The sequence below is a fragment of the Microtus pennsylvanicus genome, chromosome 22, assembly GCF_037038515.1.
Source record: "Microtus pennsylvanicus isolate mMicPen1 chromosome 22, mMicPen1.hap1, whole genome shotgun sequence".
Lineage (NCBI taxonomy): Eukaryota > Metazoa > Chordata > Mammalia > Rodentia > Cricetidae > Microtus > Microtus pennsylvanicus.
Window position 1 is genome coordinate 29,465,335 of NC_134600.1, and position 26,994 is coordinate 29,492,328.

A 26,994-nucleotide genomic window follows, 5' to 3' on the forward strand; every position below is an offset into this window, starting at 1 on the left:
GGGATGATGACATTCTGATGTGTTGTCTGAGAGCAAGATTCCTAAAGCAGAGTAGGTAAAGCATGAAAATATATTGCCAAATGAGTTTGTGTTATATGGTATGGTACATACCGACCACACATACACACACACACACCACCCAAATAGCATATGCTTTTGATTCCTGATCATATACCATCTGTTGTATCCCTGAGTAGCTTTCTCAGGCAACTGCCTCCACTATGATGGTTCAGTAACCCAAGATCTTCAATTCTCCACCCCACATTCATTGTTTAGTTCTCTGCTCTTGCCACAGAAAAAAACAAAGAAAGTAGAATTTCTTAGGAGTACCTATTTCACTGTCTTAGGCTAGAAATACCACTTATACTCATATTTCTTTGGTCAGAATTCGGCAAATAGCTTCAGAAATTGCCAAGGCACTAGGAAGATCGTGCTCTGAATGCCCAGAAAGAAAGATGGGGTATTCCTGGTAGCCACAATGAAGCCTAGTCTCTCAAAGTACACAAAGACATTTTAAACTGTGCAGAAATACCTGTTCACAATTTGTATTTGGTCTAGCACATACTTGAACGATTTTAGTATGAGGCAACTCTTTTATTTTATATAAATTTGTTGGCTTTTACTTACCTATGTTGTAATAATAAAAATGGCAAATAAAACATACTCATGTCTAATGTTTAGAAAACACTGTGAAAGGAATTTCTATAAACCAAATTTAATTTGTAAAACTTCACCCCATTTGAAAGCCTTGTTATAAATAGAAATTTGTTTTTATTTTTTTAACAAATATTCCACATGATTCACAAGTTGGGCAGGAGTACCTACTGGGAAGTATTTTGCTAGAGGCCAGTTTCTCTTCTACTAATGAAATTGGGGGTCCAACGATTAATGTGTCTACACCAATTGGAAGGACTTGGGACTTCTAGTCTTCTTCACTTGTCACCCTCCACCGTCACCCCACATTTCCAGATTGAGATTGTTCATGCAAGATTAACATCCATGGGAGATATAGATTGGGACATTTGACTTGACAAGAATAACTTTATTACTGGCATTGGTTATCTGTGTTGTTCTATGACGTCTTTCTGTTGTTTAGATTGACACCCTGCAGCATCTCAAATCAAACATGGAATCACCAGATCCTGGTGTTTATCCACGAGATCAGAAGTCCACAAAGACACTTTGCTCAGTGCTGATTTTATTTTTTCACCTTCCCTCCAATCCAATATTTTCCAAAGTAAATGTTAATCATTCAAAGTACTGTAATTTTATGACCTAGTAGATCTATAATATTCTTGGCTTATATGTAATTACTCAAAAAAAAATCCACTGCCCAAAATGTCATACTGAAGTGGTAACTTGAACGGCAAACCCACTTCTGAGGTTTGTTCTTAGCTTCTTTTACAATGTGAATGGCCAATTTTGTTTCAAAGACTATTCCCCAAAAGTATCTGAAAACACTTGGAGGAATCTGAGAGCTTCAAACGTTCTGGATGCTTAGTTTAACAGTCATTGTTTGTTTGTTTGTTTATTTTTGTATCATCTATGTTTCCTCTTGTGTACAGAGGAAGGTAAAGGCCCTATAGAGGATCAGAAGGAAAACCCAATGGAAACTTGATGAACAAGAGCATGTTTTGTGGTGACCGAGGAACTGGTTACTGTGCTAATTGCTTTGAAATTGCCCTATAGTCACGTTAAGGATGCTAGGTAAATCTGAAGAAAACATGTAACATCAATAGCATTTATTCCCTCACTGACTTTTGTGTCTTAATGAAATGGCTGTGATGGCTAGCCTTGCTTCAACCCATGCGAACCCAGGACAACTGCAGTCTTAAGTAGATGTCAGTTGAATAAGTGTATTCATTTCAGTAAAGGGCACAGAGTCTACAGTTACTGTCTTCCCCTACAACCCTGCCCTTAGATGATGCTGATACAGTTGCTCTCTGTGCTCTGGCTACTTCACTTCTGGAATAAAGAGAAAGAGGATGGTGACGTTACAATATATCACAATTAGATCTGTAGCTCATCAGCCTGGCTTTTAAAGTACTCAAGTGCCTTAGGAGACCACCCCCTGTTAAAAGTCCCTACATACTTCATGCTGTTTTAGTGTTAAATACTGTTTAGAACTTGTTATCTTTTGTAAACCTTGGAAATCTAATTATTTATAATCTCCAGTGACATTTACATTTTACTAACTACACTCTGCTTGCTTAAGAACATATCATCCTCTAAATATGGGTAAAGAACGCCTGGTTGTATTTTTTCGCTTATATGTGATGTAGGATATTGGAATGACCCACGTTACCTTTCTGTTATAATCACAGAGTTTTAAGCACATAATTTTAAATCCATTGCTGTGCAGGATAAAGAATCGGAGAAAGACCCCATAGCTGATATCAATTGTTTACCATTTAACTCTCGGCTGTCAGAGCAAACATCTCTCGCAGCTTATTGCTCGCTTGAAATAATGCAATTCCTTTCCATGCCAGCAGATCTAATGTTTGGTTTAGTTTTTTGAAACTGATTGAAAGTAGGTTGAGAAGTTGCCCTACTGTGTTAAGCTTATTTACACAAACAGGGTGTCGTGAAAATAAACTCCAAAAAGTACACAGCACTGCCTTCTCTAATGCCTGTTTCACACAGACCCACCGGGAAGACACACTCAACTTTACCATGCACCGCACAGAGGAGCAATACCTCAACGTTTAATTTTTTCTTAAATTTGAAGTGAGATTTATTTTTCGCTTTATAAAGAATGAATTTAAGACAAATCCTTTTTTCCATACTAAGACGTTTATGAAACGATGGCTCGCGGGGGGGGGGGGCGGCATCCCCCCACCTCCCACCCAGGCTCTTTAAAAAAAGCATTTTCCTCAGAAGAATCAAACATAGCATTTGTAAGGTGGAAGCAATACAGAAAGCTTGAATTGTGAGCAAGACTCTGTGGAAAGAGTGAACAAATTAATTTGGCTCCTGGATGGTGGCAGAGGATTTTAAAAAGTGGATTTATTCAGGGATCGCCCTTGGTGAGGGAGCATTTAAAAGTCCTTCCCGAGGCCAAGTCCCAGGCTTTCACATTCTTAAATAATCGGGGTATTATGCAGGTTTTCCTGGCCACGCCCCGCCAGGGTGAGGACCTGTCTCCCGAGCCCGGCGGGCGCGTCACAGCCGCGGAGATGCAGCGGGGCACGTGGGCTGGAGACACTTCCTAGAAACGCGCGCGGGCTCAACCCTGCCTGAACTTTCCTGTAAACAGAGCGCTGACAGGCGGCATCCCCGCTGGGTGGATCCCGCGCTCCTGGCGCAAGTGGCACTTCTTGCTTTTAATTAGCGCGAGGAGAGGCGAAGAAGAGCTAGCTGCTCGGCAAGTCAGTGCAGGAGGCTGACTTCTGGGAGGCTTGGGGGAGGCTGGGGGAAGAGCTGGGGGAGGTTGCCGGTCGGCTCCGGCTGTTTTCTCAATGAATAGCTGGCGGGGAGATTGAAGCCAGTCCCAGCCTCCTCCTCACGCCCGCGGCTGGGTGACGGCGACAGCTCCAGCCGGGACCTGGCTCTTAAGACGCGCTCCTTTGGAATGGAATGCCCTCTTGCTCTGCGCTTCTAAACCACCGCTCCCGAGGAGAGGAAGGCTTTGCGGATCCAAATCTGCCCAGGGAATGGTACTTGGGAATGGTGTTTTTCTGATGACAACCCCCTCTGTTTGTGACAAAGCCTGTCGCCTGCAGTTGGCCCTGGAGGGAAGTCTTAAGAAGAACTGAGTCGATCCTGCCTTAAAGTGAGGCTGCCGAGGCTACGGGAGAGCCCGCACACACCATGGCACCGGTCGGACGCATCCTCACCTTGCTGCTCTGGGCTCACCTGCTGGAGCTCTGGACCCCAGGTCACACCGCGGACCCCGCCTACCCCAGGCTACGCCTGTCACATAAAGGTAAGTTCCCTTTCCGTATCCTTTTGTTAGGAAAATACCCAAATGAAAAAGTCCCTTAACACAGGTCCATCATCTTCCAAGACCTCAAAAGCGCACCTGAAACCTACTGCAAAACTCACCCAGGATCGGAAGCACCTCGAGTTAACATATCCTACCTCATCCGGAAAAAGTGTTAAATCACATGCCAACTTGGAGGTGTTATTTCTGCCCTAGAATTATCAGATATTATTCTTGAGAAGTTCACAGAACTGAGAAGGTGGGGCACAGTTGCTAATAGCTGGAAAGGCTGAATCCACCAAGTGAGCAGTAGGTACTGAAATAACACCACTTGCATTATGGGAGCTATATGGGACATGCTTTGAAAATAGAAGTACACTTTTTTTTTATTTGGATATTTTGTTTGTTTCTCATAATAGAGATTGAGAGGAGGAGAAAATTCCTGAGGGGGAAAAATGATACCACCCCCATGTAATAACATGTAATGTTATTACATGTAATGACTAACAACTAATACAAATTAGCCTTCATGCTGAGATGGTTATTTGAATAATGTGATATGTGGCAAAATAAAGCAGCCTATTGGCAATCATGGTAAATTGACTTACATTTTAGTATGCACTAGTCCTTTCTTCTAAATGTGCATTCGTCTTATTTTTACTGACGGTCTAGCAGAGTTTATTTTATTTATCTATTTATTTTATTCTGCACTTAGGTCTTACACAGCTACATCATATTCATAAATAAATGATCATAAAGATGATAGGTTTTGCATCAGGACCAGTCAAAATCAATTACGAGTCCTCCTGTCAGCAAGCAAACAAGGGACAAAACCTGTTTTAGGAGGAAGTGATTTTGTTGACTTCAAAGGAATTGGGAATAAATTGTTGGGAATGAAGTATTCATTGCCACCACCAGTTAAGACAGAGAACAGATGCAATAATAAGGATTACATAAGAGCCTTTTTTTCTTTTTTCCAAGCTGAGTAAGCTCTTAAATTGTCTTTCACTATGGAAAGACAGAACCTGTACTTTTGGGTACAAGGTAGAAGCTGGAAATAGCAGGTCTGAGTTTTGTATGACATACATGGTCTTTATGTCTTCTTATTGGACAGCAGAAAATGTATTGGGGATTGTAGAAATTTCTCCTCTTAATACTTAAAACTATGGATATGTTTTTGAATTAGATAATTTTCTTGTTATATTATGTAGTCAGTACCAAAATGTTTAAAAATATATGAACACTACCTCTGTAAAGTATATGAAATATAGTGTCCTGAATTAGCAAATGGCTTTTGATTTAGGACGTTATATTATGATAGTTATCAAAGTCTCTGCTAGAAGTTGTAGCCAAATATATCATGGTGCCAAATGAATGGGAGGGAATGTGGAAAATGAGGATGCCAGAAATAAACAGTTGATTCTGTTTCTTATAAGTAGTATTTATTTTAGAGCTATTATGAATGCTTTTTTTCTAATTTCTTTTTCTGAGCATAAATTGTTGGTATACATGAAGCTCACTTTTCATATTGATTTTATGAAAAAAAATAAAATCATAAATTTGCAGGAAAATGAGTGGCCTTGGAAAGCATACCGTTAAGGGAGGTGACCCAAACTCAGGCAGAAAAACACTGTATATCTCCCTGATACGTGGATCCTACCCTATAATGTGTGCTGTGCTTCTATAAACAGGAGCAAGTGTAACGAACTTTAGGTGTAGTATGGCATTTAGACAGCAGACCCAAGGAAGGGTCATATTAGGTGATGAAAGAAGGACGGAATGCAGGCAAAAGGACACATGAGTCATGGAAGAGGACTGATTTAAAGGTAGTTTTTTCCTCCTAGCTTCAACTCTGTCATAATTTTTCTTTTCTTTTCTTTTCTTTTTTTCCTGTTTTGTGGTGGAAAACAGAATAAAAATGTGGAGAAGAAAGAAAAGCTGGTGAGCTGTCAGTTTTGACATGCTGCGATTCTGTTGGGCCTTCTATTAACCTTTCTGCCCCAGGAGTGCTTGGCTTTTGATAGCTCAGTATTAGTACGTTTTCCAAACTGTCTCATTTGATTTGGAGATTACGATTTGGTCAGTGTACCAGAATTACATGGGAGAGCCGATCTCATTTTTATACTTTTATCAAGCTCGTCTTCAAGATGTCTCTGTTAATCAGAGAGATGACTGTAAGTGATGTTATGAGCTGTGTCATGTGCTGTCGTCGAGAGGAGCTGCTAGTATCTGTGTGTACGAGACAGAAAACTCTCGCAAGATTTCTCTTTGGCATTTCTTCACCTTTTATCGGGACGAGCTAAACAGACACTTTTTTGGTGGTGATTTTATACAAATGCTTGCTGTACCACAGGTGCCTCAGTGACAGGGGAATCAAAGAATGTCAGAGCAAGGACACCCAGTTTGGCCAGCATAAAATGAGCCCCTTGCTCCTCCACACTCTGGAATTCAGGAGCTGTTCCAGGAGTCTTCAAACATTAGGAATAGTTGAGTGCAGGTTTATCATCTCGAGTATTGAATGGTGGCAGTAATGTTGGTTTTTCAGTAGGAAGAGGATTTAAGCCATTAATATTACCAACGGATGTTCTTTCCTTCAAATAAGATATATAGGCATCTATGGAACAGCACCTCTGTGTTGCTGCCTGACCCCAGCAGGTAACACTGTCAGCTCCCTAGATGTGGCCTGTGGTATGCATCCATCATTCTTCTCCTGACAGTGGTCTATAACATGCGCGAGAAGGGTGGGAGAAAGGCAGTCATTTTTCTTACACCCTCCACTTCCAAGATTGGGGGGGGGGAGAAATCTTCCCGAGAAGGAAGGCATTTAACTGTCATGCGCCAAGCCTGAGTTAATTTGTCTAAATGTGTGTTCAGAAAAATATCTGGAAACCCACAAATCCCTTCATTTTTCTTCTGCTCTTCTGCCCATCTGGCAATGGCTTGTTCTTCAATAGACTTTTCCAGAAGAAGGCTACTAAGTAGGAAGGGAGTATGGAATAGAGAGTGCCTTCTAGTTTATTTCCAAGCATTTATTCTTCACTTATGATGGGAGGTATTCATCTTTTGTTCTTCTTACTATATCATTATTCGGAAAATGTGTCAATCTGGGACAAGTAGAGAACATGAAAAGACAGGGCAATTCCTGTTCAGAACATACATGTCTCTCTTGTTGAAATTTATAAGAACAAATAAGCTTAGTTAACAAATGAAAACAAAGTTGGGAGTTGGTGGCGAAAGCCTTTAATCCTAGCACTTGGGAAGCAGAAGCAGGCAGATCTCTCGGTTTGAGGCAGTCTGGTCTGCAGAGTGAGTTTCAGGGAAGAAAAGCAAGATGCTATCTCATTCTGAAAGAATTTTCAGTCAAGAAGTCAAGATCTGAGTAGCGTTGAGGTTGACTATATAAGGCAAAAATTTTCAAGTTGGAGAGTAGTCATGTTCCGTGTGCCCTTAGTTGTTCCCGCGAACGAAGATGGCATTGACAAGATTAATAAAGAACGCACTTTCTGTTCAAAGAGCTCTCCTTGTGATCCTCAAGAAAGAACAAATGGAAAGAATGAGGAGTCCTGAAGACCTGAGTGGTTCCACCTTGGGGTCTGCTCTTTCCTTATCTGTCACCATCCTGCATTAATGAGGTTACTGGGAAAACAAAAATAACCTTCTTGATAAAGGAGTTGAGAGAAGGAAAAAAACAAAAAAACCAATTAGCAAAGAAGCAATCACAGTATCTGTAGAAAGATCTGATCAACCAAGAATTCAGTCAGGAGCAATCCATCAGGGAGTCTGGAAGACAGGAGCTCAATGTCCTCATGAGGAAGAATGGCCACAGAAGACACAGAGAGTGGTGTTTCAGCAAAAGAGTGTTCTCCTAGGATTTTTGGGGAACAGACAGTTAGGTCAAGATGTGTTGGCATTATAAACGGAGGCTTTGAAGGGACACCCATACACATAAATCTAGCCCTAGAAAGTGTTAAGCAGCGTGTCTGTATTTAGGCATTCTGACTGATCTGTCACAGTCACAAGAACTCAGGGTGTGATATCAGCCGCCTCCATCCAATGCCCTTCTCTTGCTCATGATGGCAATTTGTGCATCAGTGTGAAAAATACAGGATGCCATGGGGCCCTTCTTGCATATTTCACTGAGGGTTGGAGAAGATCTACAATACTAGAGAATGTACTTTATAATCTAAAATTGAATATATTACTAATATTTCTTGCCAACTACTGTGTTGATTGTTGTGGAAGGCAGCAAGTTCTAAGGGAAATGACCGTTGGCAATGGAGGGAACTTAGATATGAACAAGTGTTAAAACAGTGCTGCCATACAGGGAGAAAATGTGATGGATGATCTTCGTGAGCCATTTATTCCAAGTGCCATCTTCCATACCTTTTTTTTTTAAATATGGATGTTTTATCGTGAGGGAAAGGGCAAAGTTCTTTTTTTAAATTTATTTATTTATTATGTATACAATATTCTGTCTGTGTGTATGTCTGCAGGCCAAAAGAGGGCACCAGACCTCATTACAGATGGTTGTGAGCCACCATGTAGTTGCTGGGAATTGAACTCAGAACCTTTGGAAGAGCAGGCAATGCTCTTAACCACTGAGCCATCTCTCCAGCCCCATCTTCCATACCTTTGTGCCTTAGTTATGCCAACTTAGAAGATCATTACTCCATCTTCATTGCCAACTTTTCATGGCCAATATTTGCCCTGATTACCACAATGATTTACAACACACACACACACACACACACATATATAATCATTAAAATACAATTTAAGGAAAGCTTTGCATGTTTGTCCCAGAGACTGATGTTTATTTTCTATCTTGAGTAACTAAAAATTAAAATAAAATAAGGCAGTAACTAAGCTATTATTTCCTGACCCAGCTCAAAGTTTGGTTTCAGTCAGTAGCTAAGCATTATCAGTAGTGATATTAGTCACACATCTCTGGGTGTTAATAAATAAAAACTGGTCATAAGGCATGATTCATAATCACAGTATTTAAATAGGACTCAGGAGTGAACATTAACCTCCATGCCAGACTCTACCGGGGAGTGTTGGCGAGAATGACATGGTGGCTTTCTTAACCAACAGTTTATGTTAAGAAATAAAGATGGAACAAAATGCGAACGATGTTTCTTTGAGTTTGGGCTTACACAAAAGTGCTTTCTGTAGAAAAAAGTCTATGTAAGTAATAAGTAAGAATGGTACTTATTGAACTTTTATTTTTGTATTTATCGGATGCTACATGGATATCGTATCAGTACATCAGTCATTCCATGAATCACTCAGTTCTTACACTGTTATTGAAGATCACAGAGGAAAAACAGCTATTCCTTCTTAGAAAATTGAAGGAGCCTGAGGGTCAGGGTTAGAAAAGGCCACAGAAGAAGTTTATTAATGAACTAGATGATAATTTATGTGTGTATAGCTATCTAAGAATCCTTTTGAGGGCAATTTTCTATATGGAAAATAAGATCTATGCCTGCTCTTGATTAATAAATATATACAATAAAAATCAGGATGAAATAGTGAAGTATTCTTTTAAACCTTTATTTTGCCATATTGTTGTCTCACTAGTGAAGCTGAATTTGTCACTTAGCCTCAGGGCATTTCGTCTCTTTTTTCTCTTCCAGAGATGAGATCACTTCTCAATTCCATGCTTTAATTCTGTGTTCACATAATAAACTGCCAAGCTATTAACTTAGTGGTTGCTGGGAGAAATTGTTAGCAATCTGTTGAGTCAGTTTATTTCATTAGTGATGTCTAAAGGGTTCATTGCAGGTTTCTGGGTAGGAGAGTGTGTAAAACTTTACTCCTTTATCTTAAATGTTTTGCTGTTTCATAGAGGAATTTGGTCAGCAAGAATCCAGTAAGGTACTCTGTAGACGCCCGTCCCCATTCAGACACTGTCATTACTCTCATAAGTGGCCCTCAGTTTTACAGTTCAAAGCAAAGCCGAAATTGCTCATAATATCTCCTAAGGGTGCATAGTGACGATTTAGATTTCTTTTTTAGTTCCAATACCAGTGTTGCTAGTTCACACCTGATGCTTCAGAACGCTCAATAAATTGTGTAAGGAAATGGTTGGTTATGGTAAATAATGGCTTCCATAACAGGATTTGAAACAGAGACATATCAATGTCTTTAGGTATTCCTTAGACGTAAACAAGCATTGTTCTTTGCATGCGTCGTAAAGATGGCAATGACAATACATTTGTGGGTGAGTTATTCTCAACTTGTTAAAAACATGTTAGTGCCACGTGTAAACCAAAGGTTTCAGTTTCTGCTGCGGAGGGAACATCTCTTTGATTTTTAAATATTTATTTATTTGTTTGTTATGTATACAATAGTCTATCTGTGTGTATGCCTACAGGCCAGAAGAAGGTATCAGACCTTATTACAGATGGTTGTGAGCCACCATGTGGTTGCTGGGAATTGAACTCAGGACCTTTGGAAGAACAGGCAATGCTCTTAACCTCTGAGCCATCTCTCCAGCCCCTGAGGAAACATTTCTTTCAGGACTACTGATGTCAAGAGCTGACAGCTCCTCAGGATTGATGCCTTGTCTTCCCATGAGCCTGTGGTAGTCAAAGCAATCACTTACTCAAAAACACCTCTGCCTTTTGAGATTCTAATGCGTAGATCACAGCCTTTCCTCCTAATAACATTATACTCTGACCTAGTAATCTTGCCTTTCAATGGCTCTTAAATACAAGAGAAATTCACTAGTTTCCTTGAAGGCTTTTTGGTTTTGTTTTTGTTGTCTGAGACAGGGTTTCACTGTGTAGTACTGGAACAGTTAGTCACCTGGCTGTCTTAAACTCATTATGTACACCAGGTTAGCCTCAAACTCAGATCTGCCTGCCTCTGCCTCCTGAGTGCTGCTGGGATTAAAGGCGTGTGCCATCTTGTCTGCCCCCTGCTTGAAGCTTTTTAACCTGAAAAGTGAATTCCACATCTATCCCTGGTAACTAAATTCTCAGCCATCAGTGTTCTCTGCCCATGGGCTTAGAATGATCAATAGAACAAATATTTAAGGCCCAGACATTCAAAACACTCTCACATTCTTATTTTGATGGCCTCAGTCCCTCGTTTTTGATGAAGCATGCCTAATTCAAACCTAGCTTCTGTTGCATGGCATGAGCAAGTAACTTGTATTTAGTGAGCATGAGTCTCCTCAGTTTTAAAGCAATGTAGTGTTTAATTTGCAGATCGTGAAGGATCAGGGAAGAAGACAGAAACTGAAGAAGAAGTACAATACTTTACCCTTAGGTAGCTTTTCCAAACTGACTCAGTGAACCAGAGGTCAGTCGGAAAGCATCATCTACGCTGGTTTTCCTTTTTAATTGTGAAAATAATCATGCTCAAACTCTTAGCTTCCAATTTAAAATAAGTGTAGATACTCATCACAGGCTTTCACTAAAAGCAAGATTTTTTTTTTTTATTAAAGTCAGTTCCTACTGTTGTAGATGGCTACACATAGTATAGAAGTTGGTGTCTTTGTAATTTAAGTTACTGCGGAATTACTTTGTTAATAGTTTAAAGAAAGTTGGAACTTTGGAGGCAGCAGATCAATTCCTAAAGATGCCTACCTAACAAAGGTAATTGTAGACGCAACATTGTAAAGCACAATAGGGCTGATATTACAAAAGCCAGACCACACTGAGCAAGCTTAGTCTAAACAGTGTCCGGTAGGCGGCTATCAGCTCAGCAGTGTTGTTTGCTTTGAAAGTGAAAGACAGCCTTAAGCTCTGCCTTCCCGGGACAAACAAGGTGGTGGTGGGTAGGGGGGGGCGGGGACGGGACTGACCCCCTACACCTCGCTGGACTTCAGCAAGTGCCCATTACCGCAGGAGTAAGGCACAACACCTTGGACACTGTGATCTCCAAAGCGGAGTGTGATGGGGTGGTGTGTGAAAGGCTCCGGGGAAACTGAGGCATGCTGAGCAGCTGTTTATGGCTCCTTCCGTAAAGCTCACTTTAGAAGAAGGGCTTAGCCTTGCCTGGGTATCCACCTCCTTACCCGTGGTGAGGGAAACAGCAGGGCTTCAGGAAGTCCTTTCCCGGCATCCCTCGCTTTCCCATCTATGTGTAATCCTCGTATTTTTTCTTTCTAAACACTACTTTGCACGCATATTCCATTTTGGGGCAATCACAGGATTCCTCCTTTTTTGCCAGTTGGGTCCTCCGCTACATAGCGTGCAGTTCGTACCGTCTGTCTCCTGGTTTGTTTTTTTCTCATACAGGAATTCCTTATCTTTTCCTCACTTTAGGCCGACAAATGAAAGGCAAACAACTTGTCGAGAATGACGTGTATTCATTCATCCTCAGTTTCCCTTCAAACTTCATTTTATTTTTGTTATTTAATTTGATGACCAGAAAGCAAGATAGAGCTTTAAATCAGAAAAAAATTACAATTATTAGGTAGTCAGAATTCGTAGAAATTCATCTTCTAATGAAATAGTAGATGGATAACTCACTGGATAATCAAACATCTAATCTCCCTTCTCTAGCCTGTTTTTTTCAGGCTGGTAGCTGATGCTCAACGGTACCAAGAGATTGAGGCAGTGGCAGCATGGGGGAGCTAAACTTGAGTTAGGGGAAAGGCAGACTATTATCAATTCAAACCTACTGACTTCTATGCTCTCAGGTTTTTGAGCCTTAGCTTCGGGGAAAGCGAGAACAAAAGGAGGGCTTTCTTTTTAGGTTTCTGTGGGGGCACAAAATTGCTAAGAATAAGTCCCACCTGTGATTTCAGGCGGCCAGTGCTCCACAGCCCCACAGAAGAAGAGCAGCAAAGAGAAGGAGAATAAAGTAGGGAGAGAAATAGCAGCCAGCCTCTTCTGACCCATCATCTCTTGGAAACGAGGGGGCTGAAGTGGGCTTTAAATTCTGAGTTCAAAACGTACTGTCGATCAAAAGGCCAAACAAAAGGGGTTCTCTCCATTGCTTGCTGTTATTTACCACTCCTGATTGCTTGTTTCCTGAGTGCAGTTTACTGGGGACCACGTGCTGGTGCTGCCTCAGGTCCCTTCCAGTTCCCCAAATGCATGGACTTCTTTCTTCTCTGATAGCCTCCCCGTGTGTCTGTTTCTCCAGATTCTTTAAACATGACAGGACTTAGGAAGCAGTATTCTGTGGTGAAAAGCGTACGGATGAACAATTTTTAAATTTTTGGATTTGAGTCTGCAGTGTATCTTATTTCTACTTCCTAATTCTTGCAAAGACATTGAATTCTGAGATTCACTTTCTTTAGGGTTAGAAAGAAGCCAATAAAGCTACTCTGTCCCAAGTGATGGCTATAGAAAAGTGCACCACAACCTAGAAATATGTAACATATAATTTGATATTGTGATGTTTATACTGTTCCTTAGTTTGTAGAATTGCCTTTACATTACGTAAAGTCAAGATAGAATTGTTTGTGTTGCCATTGTATAGGGAATAAAATTACTTATTTAGATCATTTCTAAAGCCTGTACTTATGGCATGGGTGTCTACCATCTATGGAATTTCCAATGAAAACATGTTTAGTTGCCTTTCACATTATGGCCAAATAAAGTCCACCTTGTTCTAAAGCTCCTGCTAACTACAGCATCCCAATGTCTAAATTATAGGACTGGTCTTGAGACCAGAGCATAGTTGAGCTATAGTACGATTCCCTGATTAGTTTTAATTGAGCATGATGTGTTTGCACTTAGTGATTGCAGTTTAGCATATGAAAATATTCTCTTCATTACTGGTGTTGTAAATTGGAGACATATTTCTATTTTAAGTTCAGAAGTCTGGTCGATTATGGATAAGCTTTCTGTGAAATTTAAGAGCATGCACATCTCACAAAGGGCATTTTCCCTGGACCAATAACAGAATGATTTCACCAGTGTTTAATCCATGTGCTCCGAATCTTATCTCCCACTGGAAATGTAGAAGCTTTTAGCTTTCCCAAAAAGATGGGTTAATTCAACAACGTCTTATTCTTTGAATGCCTGTTGAGCTTTATCAGTGTTTAGAGACTGAGCACGAAGCTAGGATTCTAGAATGTAGGAAAAAAAGTCTTTTAGGACTATAAATGGTGTGCTGGATGGGATCCTGAGGGCAGCAAAAGTTTGCCAGGTAAAACGAAGGATATCTAAATGTGGCATGGGTGTTAGCTAACAATTACACATCCATGTTGGTTCATTAGCTGTGATGTTACCATTAGGTAAAACAATTAATAAATGGAGAACTGGGTCTATGGATATGGGAACTTCTTTTGTTAACTTCACAATCTTCCTATGAACAGGAACTTGTTCTAAGATAAAGTTCTTTCTATTCTCTCTCCAGTCTCTCTCTCTCCCTTACACACACGCACGCTCACAGAGAGAGAGAGAGGGAGAGGGAGAGAGAGAGAGAGAGAGAGAGAGAGAGAGAGAGAGAAAGACAAAGAGAGAACCTTATACAACCCTATTCCTAAGAGACCCAAGATGTATTTGTGAAGAGACTTATCACGATAAAGGAAGATATTTTTATGTACTAAATGTCAAGATGAGGAAGATGAGGTCTAAGGAAGTACAGAGCTTTGATGGAAAGGGGAACTGGAACGTAGTCTGAATGACCAGTGAGTGAGTGGTGGGCCAGAAGCCGTGAGCCAGTCATTTGCATTTTCTCTCTCTAGCATCCTCCCGTTCTAATGATCCTGTCAGAGGTCCCTCTCTACTAGATATCCACTTCAACTCAATTACCTCCCTCATTTCTGTGTGAGTTTGAGGAATTTTCATTTATTTAGCGTGAGTAATGCGTTATTAATGAAAATTCAGGTAGATTTGCAAATTAAAAAAACTCTTTGTTTGTGTACATGTGTGTGGGCTTATGTGCCGTGGCCTGTGTGTGGAGATCAAAGGACAACTTTGGGGGGCCAACTTTCTCCTTCTACATTGTGCCCCTGGGAATCTAACTCCGGTCATTAACACTGGCCGCTTGTACTCCTGGAACAATCTTGCCTGTTCTGACTCTGAAATTTTTTGTAGCAGTTGTAGGATTTATGGTTTATTTTGATTCTAATGAATGTTAGTTTTGCAATATAACTAATTACTTATTTTAATACCTATAATATATTTGCCCTAGATAATGACATTAGTATCACCTATTTAAATTCCGGCTGAAGGCCACTTCTAAAAATGCTCCTAATAGATTGAAGAAAATGAGCCGGGCAGTAGTGGCTCACACTTTTAATCCCAGCACTTGGGAGGCAGAGGCAGAGGCAGGTGGATCTCTGTGAGTTTGAGGCCAGCCTGGTGTACAAGAACTAGTTCCAGGACAAGAACCAAGAGCTACGGAGAAAGCCTGTCTCAAAAAAAAAAAAAAAAAAAAAAAAAAAAAAAAAAAAAAAAAGATTGAAGAAAATGAAACAATTGGAGAACACCAATGACAGAAAATTTGTCTTTCCACTTCTTCAAAAGGCCTCGATGGCTTCAGGTTCTTCCTTTGGACAGTTCTGGAAAGGAACCCAGAGGGCTTTAAAACAATCCGGAATCCATTTGAAAGATGCCCTTTGAGGTTTCCACAGGAATGGTCTGAATCCGTGCGGGCTAGGCACCTGACGGCACCGGTTGCTTCATCTGCTCTCATTGTTCCAGTCATGGTCCTCCCATTCTGTGCAATATCCTGTTGATGGCCGCACTGATAAATGCTGAAGAAACAGACGCAAAGAAACAGTAAAGGAAAACTGTGACCTCAGCGCGGGAGAAATCGTTGCGAGAGAGCCATCGCTCGTCCAGCATTTTGGTTGTGAAGCCTTGTCCTACCTTCATGGACCAACGCAAAGTGTTTTCTTTTTCTTAAAAAAAGATTTTTAAATTTTTTTTATCAGTTTGTCCTTGGGAGGGGTTGTTTGATGCTTAATTTGATCCTGCTGTCTTTGGTTTGTCATTATTTGTCATTATCTCCAATGAAGAAGGACGCTTAAAAGAAAACCCACATTAGCTCAGAATTGAGAAATAGATGGCTATTTATTTAGGGGTAGACTCACAAACCAGAATCCTCTGCTTGAAAGGAGATCAGAAACCGAATCCTGCAGCTGGAAAAGAGGCCGGATGTACGCTTTACATCGGCATAGATAATATAAGAGGCCACGCCCCAGTGGGCGGGTAAGCACTGGCTGTTAGACTTCCTACAGGACTCCAGATCTCAGGCAAACCCACAAAGTCCGTGAGTAACAACAGTAAAAATGAAGAAAGGTAAAAGATTATTCAACCTCAATACTTCAACTGTATATGTTATACATAGTTCTGGCTGGATGAGAAGTATAGGTCAAATATTCAAAATTGCTTAAAATTAATACCAAATTGCATGCTGTCAGTTTAGGGTTGGGATTAATGTGAAGTAATCATATGATTTATTCTCAGAGGAGTTACTAATATTTAAAACGTAAATTGAAATAAAAACAAAAGAAATTTTCACAGTCAAATGTTAAAAGATTTCCTTACCAGGATATTTAATTATCTGTATCATTGCATGTTTTCACAAATATGAGAACTCAAGCTATTTCCCTTCTATTATGTCCAGAAAGAAAAAAAAAAAATGAGGGGCTGGAGAAATGACTCAGTGGTGAAGAGCACTATCTGCTCTTCCAGAGGTCCTGAGTTCATTTCCCAGCAACCACATGGTGGCTCACAACCATCTGTAATGAGATCTGGTGCCCTCTTCTGGCATGCGAGCATACATGGAGGCAGAATGTTGTATGCATAATAAATAAATAAATCAAAAAGAAATAAGAAAAAAATGAAAAGAGATAGGAAATACTGGAATGTATTTCACAACCACTTAAAATATCAGTCAATACTAATTTGTTAAAGTAATGAGAAATGATTAGTTAAGCTTCTGCGACCTTAATATACTTTAATTTTCTTGTAACTTTCTACAGCAAAATTCAAGGAACTATAGTAAGAAAAATATTACCATTCAGTTAATTATAATTCCACTTAACAGAAATAAATTTTATCTCCATCATTATATCCTTCAGATAAAGACGACTGTTATGGGTTAGTTGGGCATTGCTTTTAACAGATTTTCTTTATGTTAGTTTTTTCTTTTTTTTAAATGGACTACACAATGAATATTCTCAAATTGAAGTCAGATATATTTTAGGATTGTGGAATAATGCAGATTTTAATAATAAATCATCAGGGTGGGGTGGCATATACCTTTAATCCCAGCACTCAGGAGGTAAAGGTGTGGGTTCAAGGCTAGCCTAATCTATAGAGAAAGTTCCAGGACAGCCAGAGCTGTGCAGATAAACTCTGTCTCAGGAAGATAATGGGAAAATCTATACCAATGCCTTTAGGCTAATAAGGGAATACTTTCTTAGAAAGACATCCAGTCCTTTCTAGTGTTAGATGCTGTAAAATAATTGCTATGCTGGGATTTTATTGCATGTGGTTTACTTCCAGAGCTCATGTCTTAGACAACCTGTCCTAGACAACTCCATTTCCGTATTAGTGAACATGCAATAACCACAGCGTGATGTCCTGAATTAAGAATGCTCTTTGCCTTCCACTGCAAGCTCATTTCCTCTGGGTTATTAGAACAGACTCAGAATTGCTCCAGGCTTGCACGTCCACATAGTGACCGGAGGGAATGGAGAAGTGCTATTGGCCTAGCTCTGTAATAGGTGGGGAAAGCTCTGGCTCCCTGGGTATGCTCCAGGAGAGAGGTCTGTCCGTACTGCAGTGTGTTGTAAGATCGCTGTGGCATCTCACTCCTGAGCCCACCCGCAGCCTGCCTCCCAAATTTCCGTTCCCAGTGCTAGCCTCCGCCACTGCCCTTTGTCTTGCAGACTACCCCCCCCCCCTTTTCCAGACCAGCCCAGTTGCCGCTGTGGCAGGTTGTTCGCTCCTACTCCCCCGCCTGCTCTCCAAGAGATGGCAGCCAGAGGAAGGAATAACAGCTGGGATTGGCTTACTCTGGCATCCAAATAATTTGGGGTGGGCCCATTCCTAACTTTATTTCATTCAGTTTTATAATCTTTCCTTCCGTTGATCTTTACAGAAGAGATAAACGATATTTTTCTGAAACGTTGCTCGCATCTGCCCGTCTTTTATATCTGTCCACTCAAGTTGGAAAATTATTTTATTTTACACATTGTTGTTTTCATCCCATTTTAAAGACTATTTAGAAAACAAATAAAATAAGGGAGATTTTATTGGTGTGATTTTTTTTAAGAAGACATAATAAATAACACTTGTTTCATTGGTTAGATAAGGATTAAAGGAAAGGACTTGCTAATGTCTTCAGAACAGGGCTTGGCATGTAGTTATTGCTAAGTTGGTATTTGATAGGAAGGAACAGAATGGGAGAAGTGGGGGGGGGAGGGAGAAAGGCGCTAGGTAGGGATGGAGAGTTGAGTAATAGCTGCACAGTTGAAAACATATCGTACTTAGGCAATTAAAACCAATATGGTGCACTTAGCCATTTATCAACTTGGAATTATAAAATAAAATCACAAGTAAAAAAAGAATGGCATGGTTTAGGGAAGCCTTTGTATTTTTATTCATACTGAGAAAGTTTTGGATATGTAAAATTCCCTGATTACTGCCCAGTGTTGGCAGAAATCAGTTCTGTGGCCTCTAAGCAAGTCGTCAGGTGGCCGGCCGCACATCTGCCATGTCGTACTTACTTGTTCAGTGTAGCTTTTTAATAGTCCAGTGGAGAAAAAAAGCAATTGTCCATATATCTCCAAGCTGATTAACTACATCTCTCTCCATCTCCCTCTACCCGAATCCCTCCAGGACATGAGCCGAGGCAGATCGATAAATATTTAGTTAGTTCCTGTGGCCTTCTGCTGTAGGGGAATATATATTTCTCTTCCCGTGGAGATTATAAAGACATTGTCCATGCTCTGGCCATGTTCCTGTTGGCCAGTGTTCCTTTTTATGTTGCACACCACATTTCCTCATCCAGGGAGGTCTGCCTTGCTCACTGGACGTGCTTGTAAGCAGCGACTTTTATTTATCAAGGCCACCTGAGTTGACACGTCTTATTTGTCAAATATGCTTTCTATTCATTTGCATTGAAGTTGCTGTCAGCCCTTCTGAGGGCTTTGCATAGCCCCGGTGAAGCCAGCCCTTTCCTTTATTTCCTCTGTGTGGTTTCTCATCGAAGTCCAGGGAGGCACTCTTCCACTCTTCCAAGTTGTATAGCCCCTAAGCATGGTGAAGCGAAGTACCTGAGGTCCTGGGAGACATCCCTTCATCCAAATTGTAGGTTTCTCCCTAATTTACTTAACATCATCTGTACATTTATTACCTTCAGAAAGCCTAGGTAGAAATTACAAAGCTTGACTGCTTAAACAATGCTTTCGACGTTATTTTCTCTAATATAAAATAGACAGATCATGGCTCTATTTAAATACCAGTATTTGGAAAGAGACGTCAGATACTTTTTCATTAGATAATATACTATATATGCTTTTGGCTTTTCTGGGACATGAAGACCAATAAATGTCACTGCTGCTTCTTTAAATAAATGTTGTAAAATTATTTACATAATTATATTTATTGAAATACGAATTTAAAATTGGTTAGGATGAAGACCCAGAAGCTTTCTTCACAGATGAAATAGACAGGAGATTTTAGAAATGTCTGAACAAATTTTTATGTAAAAGGAATCTGGAATGGTCACCGTAACAGAATGGCAGAATTAAAATACCACCATAGCTGTGATTGCTTAATTTCATAACTTTAATTTGCTGTCATTTTGTAGATTTGCCAGTCTCTCTGGGTATTTGTAACAAGTCCTGTGCATATGATTTTTTTTTCAGAAAAATAATGTTTTTTTCATTAACTGCTTGTAAGTCAGACAGGAAGATAATGGAAATCATTCTTGAGAAGATTTTACATGTCTAAAGTATTCCTCGTTTCTTCTGAATTAAAAAAATGTCTAGGCTAACCAAATTTCCCTGTAGTTTTGAATCTTTTTTCCTTATACTATTTGCGTCACCCATGTTAGGTTTCCATATTACCAGTTCACACACTGCATGTAGTTTTCCTTGTTTTACTATGCAGGAGCAATGCCAAAGGAATATCCTGTTACTCATCAAATATCATCAGGATAATGCAGATTTCACATAACTGTGTTCACTGCCACACTGTCGTTTTAGATTCATAGACTGGAGGCTTTCAAAATTCTACACTGTGATAAAACATATCTCTTGATCAATCCTTGAAGGTTGCATATGACAGACTCACCCATCTGTAATAATTCATATTTGTTTAAGAAGTTGGGGTTACTTTACACTAACAGTAAGGAGCCCTTAGGTGCCTTCCAGTCTATTTCATTTCTTACATGCAAGCTATATGCGTTGATGAAAAGATTATGCCTTTATTTAATGTGACAGTCATAGCAGTCTGAGGAAATGGAAGAATAATCACACACATTCATTCCTGAATACACTATAGTTTATGCAGGTAATTTTATTACTATAGATGATCTGAGTTGTTCCATTTCCTCTTATAGTATAAATACTCTTATGTTTTTGTTTGTGTATCTTTTATCATCAAACTTACTGTTTGGTGAGTTGATATTTTTGCCACCTCCTGATGTAAATTTAGACTAACACTATTTCTCCATATTCTTATCCAAGCGCCTCCTCAGTACCAAGCCACTTAATATGCCTACATTCTATAAGCAAAATGTATTCAATGATCTATGTTAAACATATGTCAGTTCTGATTTATGTGAGTAGTAAATATAATCCATAAATATATCAAAGTCAGTGAGCAAAATTATCTTGCAAAAGAATGTGTTGCATTCATCATCTGGATTGGTTTCAGTGTGGGGGTCTGCAGGGACTCTTACAGAACACAGAACAGGAGTTTACTTCTGCCCCTTCATTTTATCCACTATAAGCTGTGCAGGAAATGGGAGAACTCCTTTCTTCAACATTGGGGAAATCTTGCTGGGCCAGTCATTGTTGTAGTTCGTTGATGTTATAGCTGGGTAGGGCTCCCTGGCATCTTTCATGTCACCTCTAAATTAGGAGAGCCAGTCTGCAGACTGGAGGCTTTCAGGCCAGTTTTAGCTGGGTTCCGCTAAATTCAAAGTGTTTCATCTTCAGAAATAGAAAGAGTCTTATCGCCAGTTTCAAGGCAGTGGCAATTCACTGTGATGTTTTTGGGCCTCTTGGACCTTTGACCAACAGCTATGAGGGAGATTGCTCATGCCTGAAGTGTCAGGCATGACACCTTTTTATAGTTTATTGTTCTTGAGTGGATCTTTATCACACTATGTAACACAGCTCCATTTAAACGATATTCACAAGCATATATATTATATGTTTTAGGTAGGGTTATAAAAATAATGTTTCCCTATGACTTTTCTCAACACCCTTAGTGTGATCATCTTTCCTTTCTCCCCTCCCCCTGGATTACTCTCAATCCCCCTTCCAATTAAAGCCACCCCCCCCCCCAGTTTTTCCCTTTGTAGCACCCATATAAGATCCTCTCTCTAGGTCTTCTCCCACATGGTCCCGATCTACTTTTCTGGTTCCTTTGCTTACTTTGTGTTGTACACTCACAGTTGAGGATTTAGAGCTAGGAACTACAGATGAGAGAGAACCATGGCATGCGTCTTTGCCATTTATTTCAAGATTTATTTATTATGTATAGTGTTTTGCCTGCATGCATGCCGGCACGCCAGAAGAGGGCACCAGATCTCACTACAGATGGTTGTGAGCCACCAAGTGGTTGCTGGGAATTGAACTCGGGACTCCTGGAAGAACAGCCAGTGCTCTTAATTTCCGAGTCACCTCTCCAGGCCCTGCATTTTTCTTCATGGGTCTGGGTTATATGACTCACTATTATGTTTTCAAGTTCTGTCCATTTACAGGCAAATTTCATGATTACATTCTTCTTTCTACTTTGAACAGTATTCTATTACGCATGTGCACCATATTCGCATTATTTGTTCATTGTCCGAAGACTTTCGGATGGTCTGAACTATTTGGCTGTTGTGAGCAACGTGACAATGTACAGAACTGAGCATGGATCTCTGTAGTAGGGTGCCAAGGAATGGTAGGGATGGCTGGGTAACAGAGAAGATCTAGCTTTTTAAAGGATTTCCCACTCTGCTCTCTAAACTAGCTGCACTGGTTCCCACCCTGCTAGCAGAGAGGAGGATTTCCCTCTGTAATCTCTTAACTAGCTGCTAATTCCTACCCTGCTAGCAGGGATGAGGATATCCCATTCTGCTCTCTAAACTAGCTGCTAATTCCTACCCTGCTAGCAGGGATGATGATATCCCACTGTGCTCTCTAAACTAGCTGCTAATTCCTACCCTACTAGCAGGGATGAGGATATCCCACTATGCTCTCTAAACTAACTGCTAATTCCTACCCTGCTAGCAGGGATGAGGATATCCCACTGTGCTCTCTAAACTAGCTGCTAATTCCTACCCTGCTAGCAGGGATGAGGATTTCCCACTGTGCTCTCTAAACTAGCTGCACTGGTTTTCACCCTGCTAACAGGGATGAGGATTCTTTTGCCTTGAATTTGTGCCAGCGTTTCAATTGTTTTCTTGATCTTAGCCATTCTGACTGAGAGAAAATGAAATTTCAAAGTTATTTTAATCTGTATTTCAGTAATCACTAAGGATTATGAACACCTTTAAAGATATATATTGTCCATTTTAAGTTGTTATTTTGAAAACTCTGTTCAAATCCATAGTGTATATTTTAATTGAGTCATTGCACATAAAGAATGTTTTTCATAAATTTTGTGTCTAATTTTATACATTTATTGGAAACAGCATAAGAATTATTTTTACTCCCCCTTCCTTCTTTTAGTTTTCTAAGGCAAGGTTTCTCAATATAATAGTCTTGACTGTCTTGGAACTTGCTCTGTAAACCAGGTTGGCCTTGAACTCATAGAGATCCTCTGCCTCTCAAGTGGTGGGATTAAAAACGTACACCACCACCACCCAGCTACTTTCCCTTTAACACATAGTTTTACTGTTTTTTATTGATATTTATAATTAGAATGCCTCTACAACTATCTTATTTTTATTACAAAAACTGTTAAAATTCAACCAGACTCACAGACAAACTTGCCTTCCTTTAGCTAAGTCAAAGTCAGTGTATTCAAGCTTGAATGTTATCTTCCACCATGATCATCCGTCCAGTGCCTCTTGTTTCCAAGCCCAGTGTATTGTACGTGCATTAACTCACCCGGCCCAATCCCAGAGGTCTTGGGGATCATTAATCTCCACCTCTTTCCTTCTACCCTCCTACCACACACAGTCCATCTGCTTTTGCAGAGTGAGGTAACCGTGCAGTTCACCACTGTGTTGTTCCTCCAATCCTCTTGTAGCTCTCTTCTTCCATCAATGTCTTGGCAGGTGAGCTTTATCGAAGCTGTTTTATGATTTATATATTTCTTACCAGCAACCCAGTCTACTCTGCATAATATAAGCGGAGTGGATGATTAAAAATTCAAACCATTCTGATTCCATTCCTCAGAATAACACTAATGGAGGAATACATAATGCATTTTTAGAAAAATGCTTACGAAGCACGCTATACGGTGCTTTTCAGGATCTCAACCTAGTTATGTCTCTCTTTCTTGTTACATATTTTCTACTGCTTCGTTTGGTTTGATATTTAGACAGAACAACTCATTCCGTTGCTCAGGGAGTTTCTCAAGCTCATATGCTAAGGAAACCTCCTGTGTAGCGGAGACGACACTATGTGCCACCACACCCAACTTGCTGTGCATCTTCTTCTCAGCCACTCTGTCTGACTATACAGAACCCTTAGCCAGCCATGCGACCTGTCCAGCATTTCTTGCCTCCAGGCCTCTGCATATTTTCTGTTTTTACTCCTGCAAATGCCTCTTTCTTTTCTCTCCGTACTCCCTGTCCACTCTGTTCTATATTAACAGCTTCCCATTGTTTGGACTTAATGTAGACACAATTAGACTGGTTGTACTTACGTTGTGCCCCAAGCATACTTTGTAAAATGAATACTGCATGTTCACCTACCCAGTGCCCCAGAGCAAACTCGCCTGGTAAAGGGACCGTATTTTATTCACCTGTACAAACATGCACTTATTAGAAGACTCATAAGAAACAACAATTCAATAAACACAAGGAGTCACCGAATGCACTGTGCAAGGCTAAACTGGTCTTTCAGGCCCACACAAGAAACATGCAGAGAAGTATCCGCATTTTACACAAAAGATTCTTTTCTCCAGTCAAGAAGATAAACAGCCTATTCACAAATAACTCCAAAATTACCCACAATTATGTGTCCATATACTTAATCATCTCTAGGTTGATATGACTTTTTTCTTATTGTAAACAAGTACTTTTCAGGCACTACTTTGTATGAATTCCAGACTTTACTCTGTCTGAATTCCAGATCAGCATCTCTGGCAAGACCAAGTTAGTAAAGAAAGCTTTTCAAAATCCATCAGTGGTTTACAATTTCCTCTTTCATAAAATCACTTAGCTCCTAACATATTCAAATTATAAATTCCACAAGTGAAATGGAAGCTATTTATACTCTGTGACTTGGTTATGGAAGAATACTTTGGGGGACAGTTTTATCGCTCTATAGTTAGCCTCCTCAGAGCATATATTAACCTTCATATATGGAATGGAAAACCGTGACTCTCAAAGGAGGGATGTGCTAAGTCACTCTTGCAAAGTGAGCCTTATACAGGAATGTAAAACATTAAGAATATAAAAGGAAGATCATAAAAATAATTTATGGTCATCAAAGACTTTACATCCTAAAAGATATTTATATATTGTATTTTTTAATGAAAAAGAATGACTCATGATATTTTGAAATTTCAGCCATATTAATTATCAAAATAGAGGAAGTAAGTTATGAGTTAGGGTACACGAAGATTGATTCTTGTCATGGGTGGGGTCTCTTCTAGATTTGGATGTCTTGTCATGGGTGGGGTCTCTTCTAGACTTGGATGTCTTGGCATATGTGGGGTCTCATCTAGACCTGGATGGCTTGGCTGGGTGTGAATGAAGAGAAAATCAGCTAAAGGGTCTAGCAGTTTGGTATTTCTACTTGATGAGTAATTTCCTCATATAAAAATAGGAAATGCAAAAAGAATGCATATAGTTTTAAAAAGACATCTCTCTACTTACAGCTAATAACCTTAGCTAGATCACCCATAATAATCACAGACTTCAATATATGGACACCCCACTTTGACATGGTTTTTGTACACATACATTCCATTTCCTTAAAGATAAAGAAGTGGACTCATATCCAATTTTCAGGTACAATTTATTCCCAACTGAATATATTTATGATGAAATGATGGAAATGATGGAAACACTGATTTTTTCTCTTTCTATTTATTTATTTATTTATTATTTATTTATTAAAGATTTCTGTCTCTTCCCCACCACAACCTCCCATTTCCTTCCCCCTCCCCCAATCAAGTCCCCCTCCCTCATCAGCCCAAAGAGCAATCAGGGTTCCCTGACCTGTGGGAAGTCCAAGGACCGCCCACCTCCATCCAGGTCTAGTAAGGTGAGCATCCAAACTGCCTAGGCTCCCACAAAGCCAGTACATGCAGTAGGATCAAAACCCAGTGCCATTGTTCTCGAGTTCTCAGTAGTCCTCATTGTCCGCTATGTTCAGCAAGTCCGGTTTTATCCCATGCTTTTTCAGACCCAGGCCAGCTGGCCTTGGTGAGTTCCCGATAGAACATCCCCATTCTCTCAGTGTGTGGGTGCACCCCTGGCGGTCCTGAATTCCTTGCCCGTGCTCTCTCTCCTTCTGCTCCTGACTTGGACCTTGAGATTTCTGTCCGGTGCTCCAATGTGGGTCTCTGTCTCTGCCTCTTCATCGCCTGATGAAGGTTAATATTCAGGAGGATGCCTATATGTTTTTCTTTGGGCTCTCCTTCTCATTTGGCTTCTCTAGGATCACTAATTATAGGCTGAATGTCCTTTATTTATGGCTAAAAACCAAATATGAGTGAGTACATCCCATGTTCCTCTTTTTGGGTCTTGCTTACCTCACTCAGGATAGTGTTTTCTATTTCCATCCATTTGCATGCAAAATTCAAGAAGTCCTTGTTTTTTACTGCTGAGTAGTACTCTAATAGGTATATATTCCATACTTTCTTCATCCATTCTTCCATTGAAGGGCTTCTAGGTTATTTCCAGGTTCTGGCTATTACAAGCAATGCTGCTATGAACATAGTTGAGCATATCCTTTTGTTGTATGATAGGGCATCTCTTGGGTATATTCCCAAGAGTGGTATTGCTGGGTCCAGGGGTAGGTTGATCCCGAATTTCCTGAGAAACCACCACACTGCTTTCCAAAGTGTTTGCACAAGTTTGCATTCCCACCAGCAATGGATGAGTGTACCCCTTTCTCCACAGAATGTTATTTTTAAATAGCATAATTAGTATATTTATACTTTGGAACTAATTTTTGAAAAGTCAACATTAATGATAAAAGAATAAGGGTAATAGTAATGAAAATTTTGGGTTACTTGCAAAGATTCAGCATACATGGGAGTTACAAAAGCATTTAAACAAAGATAATGGCCTACTTACTTGAACTGTAGCTTATTGGCTATGATGTGGATGCTGCTGCAATATTGTCTAAATATGTCATGGCAGGAACTGTGTCTTATCCATTGTTTTCTCCCTTGGACTGTAATGCTTTCTTCCGTTTAACATTTGGTAAACATGTGCTGATTCAACCAAAATAATTTTTATGTAACAACAATATGTTGGAAAGTTACTTATATTTCTGAATATTCTCCTGTTTTGGGGGCATTCTTTCTAACATCTTCCTGTAATTTGGAGGGTAGTATGGCTTGTGACTTGCTTTGACCAGCTAGATGAAGACAAATTTGATGAGTACTACTCTGAGCAGAACCCGGGAGCCTTATTGTTGAGAGAATTATTCTTCTATTTCCCTCTCCTACCCCAACCGTCACAATCTCATTTGCCAAAGAGTCTTTGTCTCTGTGTCTCAGGGTTATTGGCAAAGTGGGGTCAGCTTGACAGACTGTTTGAATACAGCCAATGAGACAGACACAGAAGTGTATTTGAAG

At 40.0% G+C, this 26,994-nt stretch overlaps 1 protein-coding gene across 2 annotated transcripts in view; it reads left to right on the plus strand.

The window, feature by feature from the left end:
- Positions 1 to 3,148: 3,148 nt before the first annotated feature.
- The window catches only part of Sema3e (semaphorin 3E), a 220,933-nt gene continuing 197,087 nt past the window's right edge, over positions 3,149 to 26,994 (plus strand). Inside the window, exons 1-2 of one of the 2 annotated variants that reach the window (XM_075956082.1) lie at positions 3,238 to 3,368; positions 3,723 to 3,925. In XM_075956082.1, coding sequence (XP_075812197.1) covers positions 3,811 to 3,925 — 115 coding nt within the window. In that variant the 5' untranslated portion in view covers positions 3,238 to 3,368; positions 3,723 to 3,810. Of the gene's footprint in view, positions 3,926 to 26,994 lie in introns of both variants that reach the window. The other variant, XM_075956081.1, reaches the window with a different exon arrangement.